The sequence below is a fragment of the Oncorhynchus kisutch genome, linkage group LG11, assembly GCF_002021735.2.
Source record: "Oncorhynchus kisutch isolate 150728-3 linkage group LG11, Okis_V2, whole genome shotgun sequence".
NCBI classification, from domain to species: Eukaryota; Metazoa; Chordata; class Actinopteri; order Salmoniformes; family Salmonidae; genus Oncorhynchus; species Oncorhynchus kisutch.
In genome coordinates this window covers 70,247,014-70,263,498 of record NC_034184.2, presented here as the reverse complement: position 1 = coordinate 70,263,498, position 16,485 = coordinate 70,247,014, and the positions used below count along the sequence as shown (strand labels likewise).

The window sequence follows — 16,485 nt, the reverse complement described above, 5'->3', positions numbered from 1 at the left end:
TAGGGGAGGGTTTGGCCCAGTGTCGTCCGGGTTAGGGGAGGGTTTGGCACAGTGTCGTCCGGGTTAGGGGAGGGTTTGGCCCAGTGTCGTCCAGGTTAGGGGAGGGTTTGGCCCAGTGTCGTCCAGGTTAGGGGAGGGTTTGGCCCAGTGTCGTCCAGGTTAGGGGAGTACATGTATGCCATTTAGAACATGCTTTTATCACCAGGTCAGTTGTAGTACAGTGGAAATAATCTTTGTCATGAATCATGTACGGTGCATTCAGAAAGTATTCAGACCCTTTGACTTTGCCCCACATTTTGTTACGTTACAGCCTTATTCTAAAATGTATTCAATTATTATTTTTCCTCATCAATCTACACGCAATACCCCATAAACAAGGTGAAAAATGTATTTAAAATAATAAACAAAAATACCTTATTTACATAAGTATTCAGACCCTTTGCTGTGAGACTCAAAAATGAGCTCAGGTGCATCCTGTTTCCATTGATCATCCATGAGATGTTTCTACAACATGATTAGAGTCTACCTGTGGCAAATTCAATTGATTGGACATGATTTGGAAAGGCACACACCTGTCTATATAAGGTCCCACAGTTGGCAGTGCATGTCAGAGCAAAAATCAAGCCATGAGGTCAAAGGAATTGTCGGTAGAGCCCCCGGGACAGGTTTGTGTCGAGGCACAGATCTGGGGAAGGGTACCAGCACTGAAGGTCCCCAAGCACACAGTGGCCTCCATCATTCTTAAATGGAGACTCTTCCTAGCGCTGTCCGCCAGGCCAAACTGAGCAATCAGGGGAGAAGGGCTTTGGTCAGGGAGGTGAGCAAGAACCTGATGGTCACTCTGACAGAGCTCCAGAGTTCCTCTGTGGAGATGGGAGAACCTCCCAGAAGGGCAACCATCTCTGCAGCACTCCACCAATCAGGTCTTTATGGTAGAGTGGCCAGATGGAAGCCACTCCTCGGTAAAAGGGTTGGCAGCCCACTTAGAGTTTGCCAAAAGGCACCTAAAGACTCTCAGACCATGAGAAACAAGATTATCTGGTCTGATGAAACCAAAATTGAACTCTTTGGCCTGAATGCCAAGCATCACGCCTGGAGGAACCCTAGCACCATCCCTACGGTGAAGCATGGTGGTGGCGGCAGCATTATGCTGTTGGGGTGTCTTTCAGTGGCAGGGACTGGGAGACTAGTCAGGATCGAGGGAAAGATGAACGGAACAAAGTACAGAGAGATCCTTAATGAAAACCTGCTCCAGAGCACTCAGGACCTCAGACTGGGGCGAAGGTTCACATTCCAACAGGACAATGACCTTAAGCACACAGCCAAGACAATGCAGGAGTGGCTACAGAATGTCCTTGAGTGGCCCAGCCAGAGCCCGGACTTGAACACGATCGAACATCTCTGGAGAGACCTGAAAATAGCTGTGCAGTGACGCTCCCCATCCAACCTGACAGAGCTTGAGAGGATCTGCAGAGAAGAATGGGAGAAACTCCCCAAATACAGGTGTGCAGAGCTTGTAGCGTCATACCCAAGGAGACTCGAGGCTGTAATCGCTGCCAAACGTGCTTCAACAAAGTACCGAGTAAAGGGTCTGAATACTTATGTGAATGTGATTTTTCAGTTTTTCGTTTTTTTAAATGTGCAAAAATGTCTAAAAACCTGTTTTTGCTTCGTCATGATGGGGTAGTGTGTGTAGATTGATGAGGAAAAGGTCCCCAAGCACACAGTGGTTACATTTTAGAATAAGACTAACGTAACAAAATGTGAAAAAAGTCAATGCACTGTACCTGAATGCCTGAGAAAGAGCTAAGTTGTTCATTAAATTATACTTCCCTAAGAGAACTGAGTCTATAGGCTTAGTCTAAACCCTACTCTATAGTCCTACTGCAACATCCATGGTCTGTTTCTGCAAAGCCATACTGTTTCTGCTTATGTAAGTTTTCAGAGCGTATTGGCTCTAGATCTATTGTGACGGGATGTGGCGCTTCTTCGCCATTTGTTAAATGTATACCATTCTAACGTGAACTGCGGGGGAACTACTTTGTTTCTGAAGTCGTGGGGGTAGTGTGGGAGGTGTTTACCATATCAAAGCCATATAGGAGGGGCGGTCCACTGGGTTGCAGAAGATGTGTCCTTCCACTGTGGGCCTCGGCTCTTTGATCCACAGAAAGACTGTGTCGCTAGTGCCAAGACTCACCTGGGAGTGAGGAAGATAGGAAGACGGAAGGAGGAACAACTTATATAACCACTTATATAAAATATACCTGAGTGTACGAAACATTAGGAACACCTGCTCTTAAAATGACAGACTGACCAGGTGAAAGCTATGATCCTTTTGATGTGACTTGTTAAATCCACTTCAATCAGTGTAGGTGAAGAGGAGGAGACAGGTTAAAAAAGGATTTTTAACAGACACTACATCAAAGGGAAAATTCTAAATGTTGACAGCCTCCCTGTACAATATTCGTTTTATGATTTGCTACATCGCCCTCCCACCTCAACACACCTCATCTCACAGTTTGTCACCCTTTTCTCCAAATAGATAAAGACCTGGGGTAAAGAGTAAAATATTGAGATCTCATATGATCTATGGGGAGAAGCCCTGTCTACAATTCACTCCTGTTCCGTCAATGCCAGATATCAATTGATACAATACATAGTCAGACATAGACTTCACTACTCCAAAACCAAAGGCCCCAGGTCTCCCTACTGTGTGACACTATGTGACAAAGGTAAAGCCTCAGAGGGTTCATTAACTCATCTTTTTTTGGCTCTGCCCCCTACTTAATCATTTTTGGAGGAACATTTTTGATTGGTATTGAAAGGTATATGAGAGGGCCATCGACGCTGATGCAGAACTCGCTCTCTTTGGCTGCTCAGAGTCTGTTCTAAGATGGTCCTATGAGGAACAACAGGCTCTGATGTTTGGAATGGTGGCTGCAAAAAAAATATCCTCACAGAATGGAAATCACCCACCTCCCCTTGCTTCCATAGATGGTTAGCAGAAATGATTAACACCATTAACTTGGAAAATATGAGTTTTTTCAGGACTAACTCCTCCAGCAGATTTCTCAAGGTTTGGGGTCTGTTTCTGGACCATCTGGACAGAGACTGACTGTGAACACTGACTAGGAACGCTTACTGTTGTTGTAACTGTCACTGTTGCTCTATTCTTGTCCCATGTTTTGCTTAAGCAATACTTCCTTTCATGTCTGGCAGCTGTGTTTGGTCATTTTTTTGTGTGCTTTTTTTTGTTGCACTAAATTGCAAGAGAAAATCCTTTGATTTTAAAGCCTTGAGACAATTGGGACATGTATTGTTTATGTGTGCCATTCAGAAAGTGAATGTGTCAAGAACTGCAATTCTGCTGGGTTTTTCACACTCAACAGTTTCTCATGTGTATCAAGAATTGTACACCACCCAAAGGACATCCAGCCAAGTTGGGTAAACAAAATATGAAATTCCCTTACGCTGTTTATGGCCGCGGGAAGATGTTTTTTTTTGTTTGGGGGGGGGGCATTTCTCCCTGCTGTCTTCGTCTGCTCATAAAGGAGTATTAAGACTGCAATATATCACTTTTTTGGCACACAAACCAGAGTTATAGATCTGTCATTCTCATTGAAAGCAAGTCTAAGAAGCCTAATCACTAAGAAGTCTAATCTGTTCTATGTGCACTATTTCTATGATTCTCATGCTTAAGTTTTGTTTTTGCATCTTTTACTTTTGAACACAAGTTTCAAACCGATGAAAATAATAATATTTCACAGCAGTTTAGATGGTACAATGATTCTCTACACTATCGTTGCTTGTTTTGTCACATAAACTGAAATTAACTATAAAACAATTTGCAACCAGAAAATGGCAGAGCGATTTCTGCATAATGCATCTTTAAATGGCAAGTGCAATAATTTGGTAAAAAATAAATTACAACAATATTATTCTTTTTTTTTCCCATTGTGATTTATCAGGGGGTGCAGCTGCAACCTCAGCACCCCTACTTCCTGCAGCTATGATGTTGATTACTTTTTTCAAATCCAATCATTTTCCCACATGGATTCAACGTCATCACATTACATTTTTTGGTTTGAATTACGTGGAAACAACGTTGATTCAACCAGTTTTTGCCGAGTGGGTTGCTTCTTAGCAAAGAGCAATTTCTCAAGCAAGAATTTTGCTAGGACTGTCTGGGAGTGATCTGAGTAGGGAGAGAAAATTTGAAAACTAGCTGTTATTGGCAGAGGATTGGAACTTTGGTTGAACTTTTCTTATTATCTATTAACTAATTTACCAGACAGGCCAAACTCCATCGCACAATTTTACAGTATTATTCCAACCTCTTAGTGTGGAAATATATATAAAACACAGGAAATCACATTTTTGACTGCAATGAGCCTTTAAGTGAAGACATGCAGAACAAAATCTGATTAGAGTAAGTGAATTATATTTGGTTGTAGGTTTCTGAAGTGATTTGGAAGCCAGTAGTCAAAGCGCATCTTGAAAAATGTGTGATTCCCTCATTTAGGTGAAGTTCAAAGCGAGAGCTGTAAATGTGTTTAATGCGCTGATTCTACCAAGTGTTCCGTTTGATGATGAAAACAGCTTGAAATTGCTCCTCGTCGGACAACGGCGGACCTCTGGCATGAATGATTTAATGCCATGGAACCTCCATGTGGTCCTTAACATAGCTTCCTTGCACCATATTACTCTACTGCTGCAGCTAAAGAGGCTGTATGGAAGTTTAGTTGCAAATTGTTCACCTCAATAATATTAATCAATTTCTTATCTCCTAAAACCACAACATCCTTGCTCATGGGTCTGGTGAGGTGTGCCCTTGTGTCCAATGAGGTCATTTCTGAGTAGACTCAGAAGCAAAAGTTCTGTACCTCTTTAAGCACTGAACTGCAACTTGATAACATTTGAGCCCTATAACCTTTAATTGGCTATGATATGATGTACTGTGCTTGTGCAGAAAGAAAGAAAGAAAGAAAGAAAGAAAGAAAGAAAGAAAGAAAGAAAGAAAGAAAGAAAGAAAGAAAGAAAGAAAGAAAGAAAGAAAGAAAGAAAGAAAGAAAGAAAGAAAGAAAGAAAGAAAGAAAGAAAGAAAGAAAGAAAGAAAGAAAGAAAGAGAAAGAAAGATCTTACGGCTATGTCTCCTTCCTGTAACCTCATCCCAGCCAGGGACCCTGGAATAAGAAATGAAAACAGCATTCATACTTGAAACACACTAATTGAAGATTGAAAGCCAGTAAGAAAGTCTAGTTCCCTTTAGCCCACGTTCCATTCATCTCTCTTGCCTTGGCCCTTTAAAATGGGATGTGTCTGTACAACAGACACAACATAGACTCTCTCAGATCTACTTGAGTCACTGAACATGTCATACCGTATTGAGACGTTTAACTTCAATTCCATCCACAGACTGTGACCTAAGGTTACTACCTATGGTACACTCTTAGAAAATAAGGTGCAATCTGAAACAAAAAAGGGTTCATTGGCTGTCCCCATGGGAAAACCCGTAAGAACCCCTTTTGGTTCCATGTACCCTTTTGGTTGCAGGTAGGGTTCTACATGGAACCCAAAAGAGTTCTACCTTGAACCAAAAAGGGTTATCCTATGGGGTGTATACTGTGTATTGTCATTGTTCTGTATGGACAATAAGGTATACAGGTATAACCCATAACGAGGTATACAGGTATGGCCGATAACGAGGTATACAGGTATGGCCCATAATAAAGTATACAGGTATGGCCCATAACGAGGTATACAGGTATGGCCCATAACGAGGTATACAGGTATGGCCCATAACGAGGTATACAGGTATGGCCCATAACAATTCCCAACTTTCTGCTGTTGAGTTGGGAGTTGCTGGGCAGATCTTTTACATGTTTTAAATTTGGGGGCTTCAGAGGGCGGACCTGGTGGAAAGATTTATTAATTCCAGTCTATTGGATTTCTTGGTGACCTTGCATAGAGCGTTAAAGCAATCTTTCCCGTGCTGTGACGCATACACACGCAGGCCCCTGAAAGGACGACAGTCCCAAGAAAAATGGCCCTCGGACTGGATTCTCATTTCAATTCTTCACCGGCGTTCAAGTCTGAAGCTTAGGAATAATTTTGAGAATTTCATATCTGTCATTGACCTTAAAAAATGGTTTGCTGCGATGATTTATTGGAATGTAGTAGTATAAATATATTGATAAGCCGACATCTTTATGTATTAATGTGTAGAATAAATACAATCCATATACCTCCCTGAGCTACTAAATCATTCTCAAATCTGGATGAAAATATTAGGGCTTGTTTAGGCAAGACACAGCGGTCATGGGCATCTAGTTAACCTCAATACTTCTGTCCCTTCATATCTCAGAAAATTATTTCAAGTGCGCTTTTTGCATACATGATAACTATTAATGATACTCTTATCTACATATCAATCAACAAACAATTTGAATTAAATTACTGAATGCACCATGGCTCTTCAAATCATAGCATAAGCCCTGCACTGATCAACTAGCCTCATCAATTATTACAATGATCAACTAGTATAAATTTTAAGACAGCCATCTCACTGTCTAGTATATGCATTCATAACCAACTCCTTGTGTATCCTGCCTCCCCTTCATCAACTGTATCACACCATGGATAATATTTCATTATATCCAGGCAATTTCAAAACGGTATCAATTAGTCCATTGGCTATTGTTTGGCTGCTCAAACCGAGCTGTGCTGAAAGAGCTAAATCTCAACCGACTGTGGCAGACTCCCTCACACAACCACCGTCTGGGCGTCGCCCGCCTTTTAATTGGTCGTAAAGCCCCTTTTATGCAGATGACACTGCTGAGCGGACTAGCGGAGAGGAGAGCGGTCTAGGCTTGTTTCAGTGTTTATGTTCAGCTGGCCGCCGCGGCATTTCATTGGAAAAGCACAGAGTCACCACCTCTAGTCTACAAACACGGGCAGCACACGGCATAAGTCGCATGGCGATAGTCTTAAAGGCATAGTTTGGGACTTTTGGCGATGAGCTGTACCCAAAAATAAAATAAACTAGTTAGTTTTGCGAGCCAATGCTATCTCTAACTTCCTTCATACTGGACGCAGAGACATAAATTGTATCCACGAGTTCATCTGACTCTGAGGAAGTATATAAAGAGCTTCATTGCCAAAATTCCAAACTATCCCTTTAAACCAGTGCTGCTTGCTTGGCGAGGGGCCAGCTCTTCTCTCCGTTCATCAGGTTTATATCAAGCTGCCTGGGAGGAGGGCGAACATGTGACCACCGCCGCCATGCACTCTCATTAGAATCTACACAACATCCACGTGTAGGATAAGAGGAGTGGAGGCGTGGAGGAGGATCACTGGAGCAGATCAATGCAGTCAGTACAGTGCTACTGCCACCCAGTGGCCAGATGACAGAAAATAGAAAACAGAGGCCCCTGACAAAGACAGCATCAGAGCATGATAAGGCTCTTACCTGGGTTATCCCCAGTGAATGCCACCACCTTGCAGTCCTCTGGGAAGCCATAACGAGTGACATGGTAAGGAGAGAGGAGGCCCTGTGGAGGGGAACCAGGTGAGGTTAGGGTTTATAGAAGAGGATGAGGAATAAAGAGATGTGAACAGTCTAATGTTAGCTATAGCAGTTCAACAGTCATCAGCGTTTCCTATGGATATTGTGCACAGCAATCAGTCCTTGACTTTTCCTAAATAACTAGAATAGACATGAACCATCTAAGGTGGGATAAAGGTCAGACATGTATCTGCACGGTATAGATGCGGTAAACGCAGACGTTCCATTGACCAGATTGGCACACATTCATTTCTAATTAAAATGCCAATTTGCCAACATTCCATTCAAACAAATGCACTCAATCCACAGCCACACATTGGCTAAAATCAGTTGATGATAGGATTTACTGTAGACAAGTTGTAAAAGTACTGATATTGTATCATATAATAGCACTCACAACTCCCAAACATTTACATTGAAACATTTATGGTCTGTTTACATATATTTTAAGGCTATATATACAGAAAGTGTATAAAACCATATGAACTGTATTTAGAATTATATGATAATATTTTAGGATGACAATAATTATATTACACAATTTCTGATACATCACATGCCTTACTTGTATTTTACTGCATAAATAAAATCAGGATTATGTCTCTACTATGACAGTACATCACTGGGGCCAAGCTTCCTGCCATCCAGGACCTATATACTAGGCGGTGTCAGAGGAAAGCCCCCAAAATTGTCAGACTCCAGTCACCCAAGTCATAGACTGTTTTCTCTGCTACCGCACGGCAAGTGGTACCAGAGCACCAAGTCTAGTACCAACAGTCTCCTTAACAGCTTCTACCCCCAAGCCATAAGACTGGTGAACAATTAATCAAATGGCCACCGGACAATTTACAGTGACAACCCCCCCCCCCCCCCATTTGTTTTGAACACTGCTGCTACTGTTTATTATCTATGCATAGTCTCTTCACCCCTACCTCCATGTACAAATTACCCCCTGTATATAGCCTTTGTTATTGTTATTGTATTGTGTTACTTTTTATATTTTTTTAAACTTTTGTTTTTAAGTAAGCATTTCATGGTAAGGTAGTATCAGATAGATTGAAGTTTCCAAACATCAAATAACCAAATATTTGCCAAATAACTCTCAAAATTTAAGAGATTAGCTCTTATTTAAAAAATATATATATATATTTGTCTAAGAATATCCGCTGTTCCTGTGCACTCCACACATGAGCACGCAGTAGCAGATCGCCTACAGTAACATAAACTAAGGAAAATGCTTTTGTTCATAGAATAAAATAAAAAAATCTGTATTCTAATGTTACCCAAGACCTTCATAAACACAACCAAAGGAAAAGTTTTCCGATAGTATATATGAAATTAATTTATTAGACTGTTAGAATGTTGCAGTCCGAATGGCTGTTCATTGGTGTAGTACGGGGGTAGTGAGGCCGTTTAAGTGTTACGAGGATCCAAAGACAAACAAGTGGAGCTGGGACGAAAGCCTTGATGGCCCCAGTTCTTTATCCAATTATTGCCGGAGCCCTCAGGCTGACCTCAACTCTTCAAATACAAAACATTTGAATATGAGGTGATACGATGGATATTATGTAGCCTACATGACCTGACCCAAGGACTTGCAACTGATGAATTCACCAAAAACGTACTTATTTTACAATGAAAATGTAAAACAACCTTCCATGTGAGATGAAATCACAGCCCATTCAAAAGTCAAAAGTTGATTTGCATTCCTTATCAGTTGCCCAACCAGGAGAATAGACAAAAAAAATAGCAACACATGGTCAAGAACCATGATACTGCATATAGGGGTATCTCACCAAGACAGCTGAAGAATGCACAGGGGCTCCCAGCCTCTCCTCCAGGTGAGGAGCAGTAGCCTCAAGACAGGAGTCTGCCCACTGTTTGCTGAAAATGTCCATCAAATTCATCCCTGAACCTTAATAAAGGAGAAGAATGAACATGTCACGAATCAGAACGACTGATCAAGCCAATCCAAAGAACATAGAATATACAGTGCACCTCAATGCAAGTCAATTTGATTCAAATGCGGGTCACAGAACCGAGTGTAACAAATGTTTGGGTAACTCTTAATAATGACTTTCATTAAAAATCATGAATAAACCATTAATACACTTTCTACGCATAAGTATTTCATTATTTCTATACATTTATAAACATTTATATTGTCTTATTATAAATGTTTTTATTAACTCAATCCAATCTCACTAATCTGAATATGAATTTATGTTATTCATAAACTGTAATGTATGTTATCACAGCACTGTGGTATACTTCTATGTATATGCCAGATATCATTGTGCTGATAGACTAGAATGTCATGCGCAAATTGTCACAACTACTGTAATCTTCCTGTATGATAAACAAGACATTTCCCTCATATTGCCCTGTTGTATATTGTAACGAAATTCAGGCGAAAAACAGGCTACATGACTTGATTACAATGTCAAGCTGGTTTCAGTGCTGCTGATAACAGTTGGGAGAAAAATCCCTTGGCGACCTTACTGCACAAACACAATGATGATTGTTATCCAGCAGACCTTAAAAGAATGGTTCTGCCAGGTAAAAACATTGTCATGAAGTAAGTGTCAGAGATAAGTTCAAGCCAACGTGGAGAGTTAACCCACTGTGCTCCCATAGTAGGTGATGTTTCAAGCATGCTGGGGTAAAGTAATATGGTCTGAAACAGCTAACTCTTTAGGGATTAGTTTATTTTTGTATTTAACCTTTATTTAACTAGGCAAGTCAGTTAAGAACAAATTGTTATTTACAATTACAGCCTACCAAAAGGCCTCGTGCCGGGACGGGGGCTGGGATTTAAAGAAAGAAAAAGAAAAAGAAAAAAATAGGACAAAGCACACATCACGACGAGAGACAACAGAACACTACATAAAGTGAGACCTAAGAGAACAGCATAGCAAGGCAGCAACACATGACAACACAGCATGGCAGCAACACAACATGACAGCAGCACAACATGGTAGCAGTACAAAACATGGTACAAACATTATTGGGCACAGACATCAGCACAAAGGGCAAGAAGGTAGAGACAACAATACATCACGCAAAGCAGCCACAACTGTCAGTAAGAGTGTCCATGATTGAGTCTTTGAAGGAAGAGCTTGAGATAAAATTGTTTAAGGAGGATCTTCACTCCCAAGGTATTTGTTCCATAGTAGTTGTACTTAAATGTTATATTATAACATGTCATAATGCAGGATAACTTTATATTAGGGTAATGTTTTCACAGGTATTTACAATGAAATTATGTGCTACCAATAGGTACATTCTTGTGCTAAGTGGTAACTAAACTGATAACAAATTGTACATGCAGTACTCATATTTGTTTTAATAAATCCCAAAGAGAAACAAAAAAGTGAAGTATAGCTTGCTATTGTGTAGTAATTTCTGTACCATACAATAAAGTACTACCCAATAACAAATCATCATTAACCATTATCTTACCGTCACTGTAATCAATAGCTGCATAGCTGCCCAGGAAGAGAGAGGCAGCAAAGCTGCTGACCAATGAGATTCTCTGAAATGAATAGCAAAAAAATAAGGGGGGAAATATTTCAGAACTAGTGAAATTCTATCTAAAATTCTATTGATCTTTCCTACTAAATCAACACAGAATATGTTCCACAAAGAGAGCAGAATTATCTGGCATTTTTAGAGCCCTATTTACCTTAATGTATTGAATTCACACAGATATGTGACCTAGAGTAGTTTACCAATGGTGTATATAAATCATTGGATTTAACATAAGACAATGGGGAATGGTGATAGCAGACAAGTCAAATGGGCACATGTCACCTCACCTCTGTGTCCTCGTACTTCTCTGGTTGGGCCTTGTAAATCTTGGCAATCTGATTTCCAGTGAAACGCTGAAAGGTATTGTTATAGAATTGATTAAAAAAAGGTCAGTGCCTTTAGTAACTATTGGATCCCCCACATACGTGTACACGTGTTACCTGTGTCCATATCACTTGGAGACATGTATGATTGAAGTTACTTGTAAACAATGAGTAAAGTAAGTGTCAATTAAGTCTATCCATCAAATCCATCCAGTCAAGGAAACTGAGTCTTCCTCACCTCATAGGCCCGGGAGCCTGTGATGTCTGCAACTCTCTGAGCGCCACCTACTGCTGTCTCCAGGTACTGACACTGCTCTGTAGTGCTGGAGTCCATCCACACTGGACTATCTGACACTGCAAAACCACCCTGTTGGCACAAGTACAGACATAATGTATCAATATACAAAATGAGAAATCAGATGACAAGAAACTAGCTTATTTTATTGCAATCCATGGAATCACTTAATAGAAGTGGAATGTGCACAACTAAAATGTATTCAAAAAACTAAGTGTTTGAATGAATCAAAACAACTACTAATCAACTAACTACTGTAATACTCTCAAAATATATATCAAGGCATTCAAAGATAAGAACTAAGTTGGAAGAGACAACCAGGTTTGAGACAAAATGTTCATAGAAATGCCTTATCATGGTCCTTTTAGACTTGCAAACTCACTGATGTAAAAAGGAGGCCCTTCAGGTTAGTATTAACTGAATAATCCTCAGGGTTTGATTGTACTGTTGGATTAATGAATAAACATTGGGCTATAGGGTTGGCTGTGCCTGCAATGTATCAAAGGCTGTGGCAAATGTGTTTTTTTTTCTCACCCACACGAGGAAGGTAATGTATTAACTTTTAACCAGGCGGACACCGCCTATTTGACATTTGCCAAAAGCAGGGCACTGCATTTCAAATCAAGTGGTGCATGTCATTTGTGCTTGTTGCTGATACTGAACTGTATGTGCAAAATGAAATGCTTCTACACCTGCATTGCTTGCTGTTTAGGGTTTTTGTTTGGGGTTTTAGGCTGGGTTTCAGTACAGAACTTGAGATATCAGCTGATGTAAGAAGGGCTTTATAAATAAATGTGATTTGACGATGAAGTTGACTATCAAAAATGGGAGATAATTGTTTTATCTGGCATGTCACTAGCAAACATGCACTCTACTCTGCTGTAGTAATAGACAGAAAGGACAACCAGAGAGTATAGAATCTCTCCCTGCTACTGCCTTGTATGGGACCACTTACCTTCAGAAGTTCATGCAAACTTTTTCCTGGCTGGAGATCCCTGAGAACTTGGTTGGTCCCTTTCCTCCAATACACACTGCCATGTTGCTGTAAAAACAAGGCAATGATGAAATAAAATACATGTTATGCCTGACTGTATTTAAAATACACAATGGAGCACTGTAATAGAGTACTAGTAATAGTCCACACACCTGGCCACTCCCAGATAGGGCTTTCACACGCGAGAAGTCAAATCCTGCATTCTTCATCTTGCCAAGGATCAGGTCAAGTGCCTGGGAAATCATCATGGAATTGCTCAGTTAAAAATCACAGAACTAAAACACGCTCAGCTCTGCCAATGGCATCCTTACTACGCATAGATTGCTCTTGAATCTGATCTAGGTGACTATTGATTCAAAGTGTTGTGTATTTCTGCTGAAGATAACAGTGAGGAGTTACTTACAAAGAGAGATATCTTCCCAAAATTAGAATGAACTGCTGTTTAATAGTATTAGTTTAATCAACCTTACAGTTTCATGCAGTGTTACAACATTTTTGGGAATGTTATTGCTGTAGGCCCTACCTTTGAACTCAACGGAATAACAGCTTATATGGAAGTTAATTCAGTACTTCAGCTACACAATGGTTTGAGAGTGAGCAGACCACTTGAGCTACTACTACTTTTACTGAGTACTAGTGAAGTATTCACTGTGCAGTGCACTAATATGTAGTAAAGTATTCATGGTGGACTACCTTTACCCACATGAGCACAGGAGAAGTGACAGTCAGACTGTCTGCATGGACATGGACCCCTCCCTGAGTCCTGGGGAGATATGAAAAGATAGAAGTCAGTTTCGTGGACTATTTCCAAACTGTGTAGCCTAGCCTACTATCGAGGGTGTAGGATTTGCCAGCCTTGGAATTGTGCTGTGATAGTCGGGAGGACATAGCTATTTATCAGTTGTCAGCACATATCGTCCTACACATTATGAAATGTATTTTTTTATTTTGTGTTACCCAAATTCTGGCAGTTCACTGTCAAACTGCACATTGTCCTGGTGGACAACACTGAGGTTCCCATCAACAGCAACCACCTTCAGCTGAACACAGAATTGGGGAAATGGGTTGAGTAAGTTTAGGAGCTACAGTAGGATACAGGAAAAGCAATAGAAGTGCCTGCTATGCAGCCAATGTAGTAGGAAGAATGGCAAAATGTTATGAGATAAGCAATTCAATGTTTGTCTAGGCTAAGTCCGAAGTCCAGTGGAATGAAAGGAAAAAACATGTCACGCGCATTTAATTTATTAATGAATGCCAGAACCACTAAATATTGCTTATAATATTGCTTATATAGTATGGTACACATGGGTTATTTGAAAGGCTATCTTCCGGTAGGCCTATGCTATGTAAAATGTTCCAGATGAGCCTTCATTTGTAGCCGCTGATTCATCGTTTTATCTCTTCTTCCGTGTTACACAGTTTTACACAGTCTACGCGCGTGCGTATAGGCAATATTGCAAACAGAACGACGTAAAGCATGCATTATAATCCGAACCTACTTGTTGAGTGCTGAAATCAAAACCCAGGTAAAATGACTCGGTGGACGCAGCCATTGCAGTCAACACATAATTCTAGGTCTCAAAACTGGAAGTGCAGCACAGTATCGCTGTTACTGAACAGTGTACACAGGGTTCATGTTTAAAGGTGCAGCGCACTCCAAAAATGCAAATAGGCTGCAGTTAAAGACTCAAATTCTTCTAGCTATATATAGCCTACATTGCATTTTATTTAATCAAATACCATCAGGTGAGTGGCTTTTTGAATACTTCATGACAAACGTCATAAACATTTACGACAAGCAAAAAATACTGTGTCTATATACTGAACAAAACTATAAACGCAACATGTAAAGTGTTGGTCCCATGTTTCATGAGTTGACATTTTTCTACATGCACAAAAAAATGATTTCTCTCAGATTATGTGCACAGATGTATTTAAATCCCTGTTACTGAACATTTCTCATTTGCCAAGATAATCCATCCATTTGACAGGTGTGGCATATCAAGAAGCAGATTAAATAGCATGATCATTACACAGGTACACCTTGTGCTGGGGACAATAAAAGGCCACTAAAATGTACAGTTTTGTCACCCAACACAATGCCACAGATATATCAAATTGAGGGAGCGTGCAATTGGCATGCTGACTGCAGAAATGTCCATTGAAGCTGTTGCCAGATTATTTAATGTTAATTTCTCTACCATAAGCCACCTCCAATGTTGTTTTAGAGAAGAGGCACTACGTCCAACCGGCCTCACAACTGCAGACCACGTGTAACCACGCCAGCCCAGGACCTCCACATTTGGCTTCTTCACCTGCAGGATCGTCTGAGACCAGCCACGCAGACAGCTGGTGAAACTGAGGGGTATTTCTGTCTGTAATAAAGCCCTTTTGTGGGGAAATACTCATTCTGATTGGCTGGGCCTGGCTTCCTGTAGGTGGGCCTATGCCCTTTTAGGCCCACCAATGGCTGTGCCCATGCCCAGTCAGATTAGGGCCTAATGAATGTATTTATTTCAATTGACTGATTTCCTTATATGAACTGTAACTCAGTAAAATCCTTGAAATTGTTGCATGTTGCTTTTATATATTTTTGTTCAGTATATATTCCTTATTATCTAATGTTGCAAAAAGTAGGACATAAACTTACTGTTAAACTAACCACAGGCATTTCGGTACACCTGATAAATATGTGTATGTGACCAATACAATTTGATTACATTCAGTTAGGTTCAGATGCTCCACCCATGGCTATTATTATTTGGACATTTAAATGTTCATGATAAACACTCACGCGCACAGAGAGACAGACTGACAGGAAGAGAGAGAGACAGAGATCCATTTTGTTATTTAATTTTCTGCATGAGTTATCAGCAGCTCATTGCTTACTTTTCAGAAACAGGAAATCCACAGGTCTCCACAAACAATTCATGGAAGTGGGACTGTTTGCATAGAAAATCCCTGTGGTAATGATATCTTTGAAATACAGGCCTCCCTGCTTTAGTAAGGAGAACGTGTCAGGCAATAATGTTGAGGCAAAGGAGTGATGTGTGAGTATTTAACCTTTATTTAACTAGGCAAGCCAGTTAAGAACAAATTCTTATTTACAATAATGGCCAACCCTGGCCAAACTCTGACGACGCTGGACCAATTGTGCACCGCCCTATGGTACACCCAGTCACGTCCGGTTGTGATACAGCCTGGGATCAAACCAGGGTCTATAGTGATGCCTCTAGCACTGAGAAGCAGTGCCTTAGACCACTGTGCCACTCAGGAGCCCTAAGCATTGGACTCCCGAGTTGACTAAGCATTGAACTAAGGGCTCATTTTCTGTGAGTTTTTTTGCAGCACAGGTACACCTGCTAGATGTGTCACCACCACCATGTCATCCATTTAAGTCATCCCTCCAAAGCAGGACTCACCCACAACTTCAACAACACTGTGTCAACATACTGTGTCAGTGCCAGCCCAAGTAACAACTGGGTCATTCAACACATTTTTCCAGAACATAATATATGAACATGTAAATCAATGTTGATTGTTAGGCCTACAGATAATAAAAGACTACTGGATTCTATAGTATGAAGATGTAAGTAACTTGATGTTTGTCTAGCCTAGTTTACTGTATGTATTATGTATTATGTTTGGAACTTTCCTTCATTATTATGTTTGAAACTTTCCTTCATAATATACTGACCTATTCACCTATTTTACTTTAGCCTATCATAAACATAAGCAGTTTTCACTAAAACTACACTACACATACACCTACATGGTC

The 16,485-nt window shown here is 40.5% G+C and overlaps 1 protein-coding gene across 5 annotated transcripts in view; it reads right to left on the bottom strand.

The window, feature by feature from the left end:
• xylb (xylulokinase homolog (H. influenzae)) overlaps nucleotides 1–14,335 on the bottom strand; it is a 62,111-nt gene extending 47,776 nt beyond the window's left edge. For 2 of the 5 annotated variants that reach the window (XM_031836223.1, XM_020494432.2), the window contains exons 1-12: nucleotides 14,207–14,335; nucleotides 13,665–13,747; nucleotides 13,401–13,470; nucleotides 12,860–12,940; nucleotides 12,669–12,755; nucleotides 11,657–11,785; nucleotides 11,383–11,448; nucleotides 11,027–11,099; nucleotides 9,361–9,479; nucleotides 7,469–7,550; nucleotides 5,143–5,183; nucleotides 2,082–2,197 (exon numbers count right to left, since the gene is read on the bottom strand). In XM_031836223.1, the coding sequence (XP_031692083.1) occupies nucleotides 2,082–2,197; nucleotides 5,143–5,183; nucleotides 7,469–7,550; nucleotides 9,361–9,479; nucleotides 11,027–11,099; nucleotides 11,383–11,448; nucleotides 11,657–11,785; nucleotides 12,669–12,755; nucleotides 12,860–12,940; nucleotides 13,401–13,470; nucleotides 13,665–13,747; nucleotides 14,207–14,260 (1,001 nt within the window). In that variant the 5' untranslated portion in view covers nucleotides 14,261–14,335. Of the gene's footprint in view, nucleotides 1–2,081; nucleotides 2,198–5,142; nucleotides 5,184–7,468; nucleotides 7,551–9,360; nucleotides 9,480–11,026; nucleotides 11,100–11,382; nucleotides 11,449–11,656; nucleotides 11,786–12,668; nucleotides 12,756–12,859; nucleotides 12,941–13,400; nucleotides 13,471–13,664; nucleotides 13,748–14,206 lie in introns of those variants that run through there. The other 3 variants (XM_031836224.1, XM_020494433.2, XM_031836225.1) reach the window with 3 other exon arrangements.
• Between the last annotated feature and the right edge of the window lie 2,150 nt (nucleotides 14,336–16,485).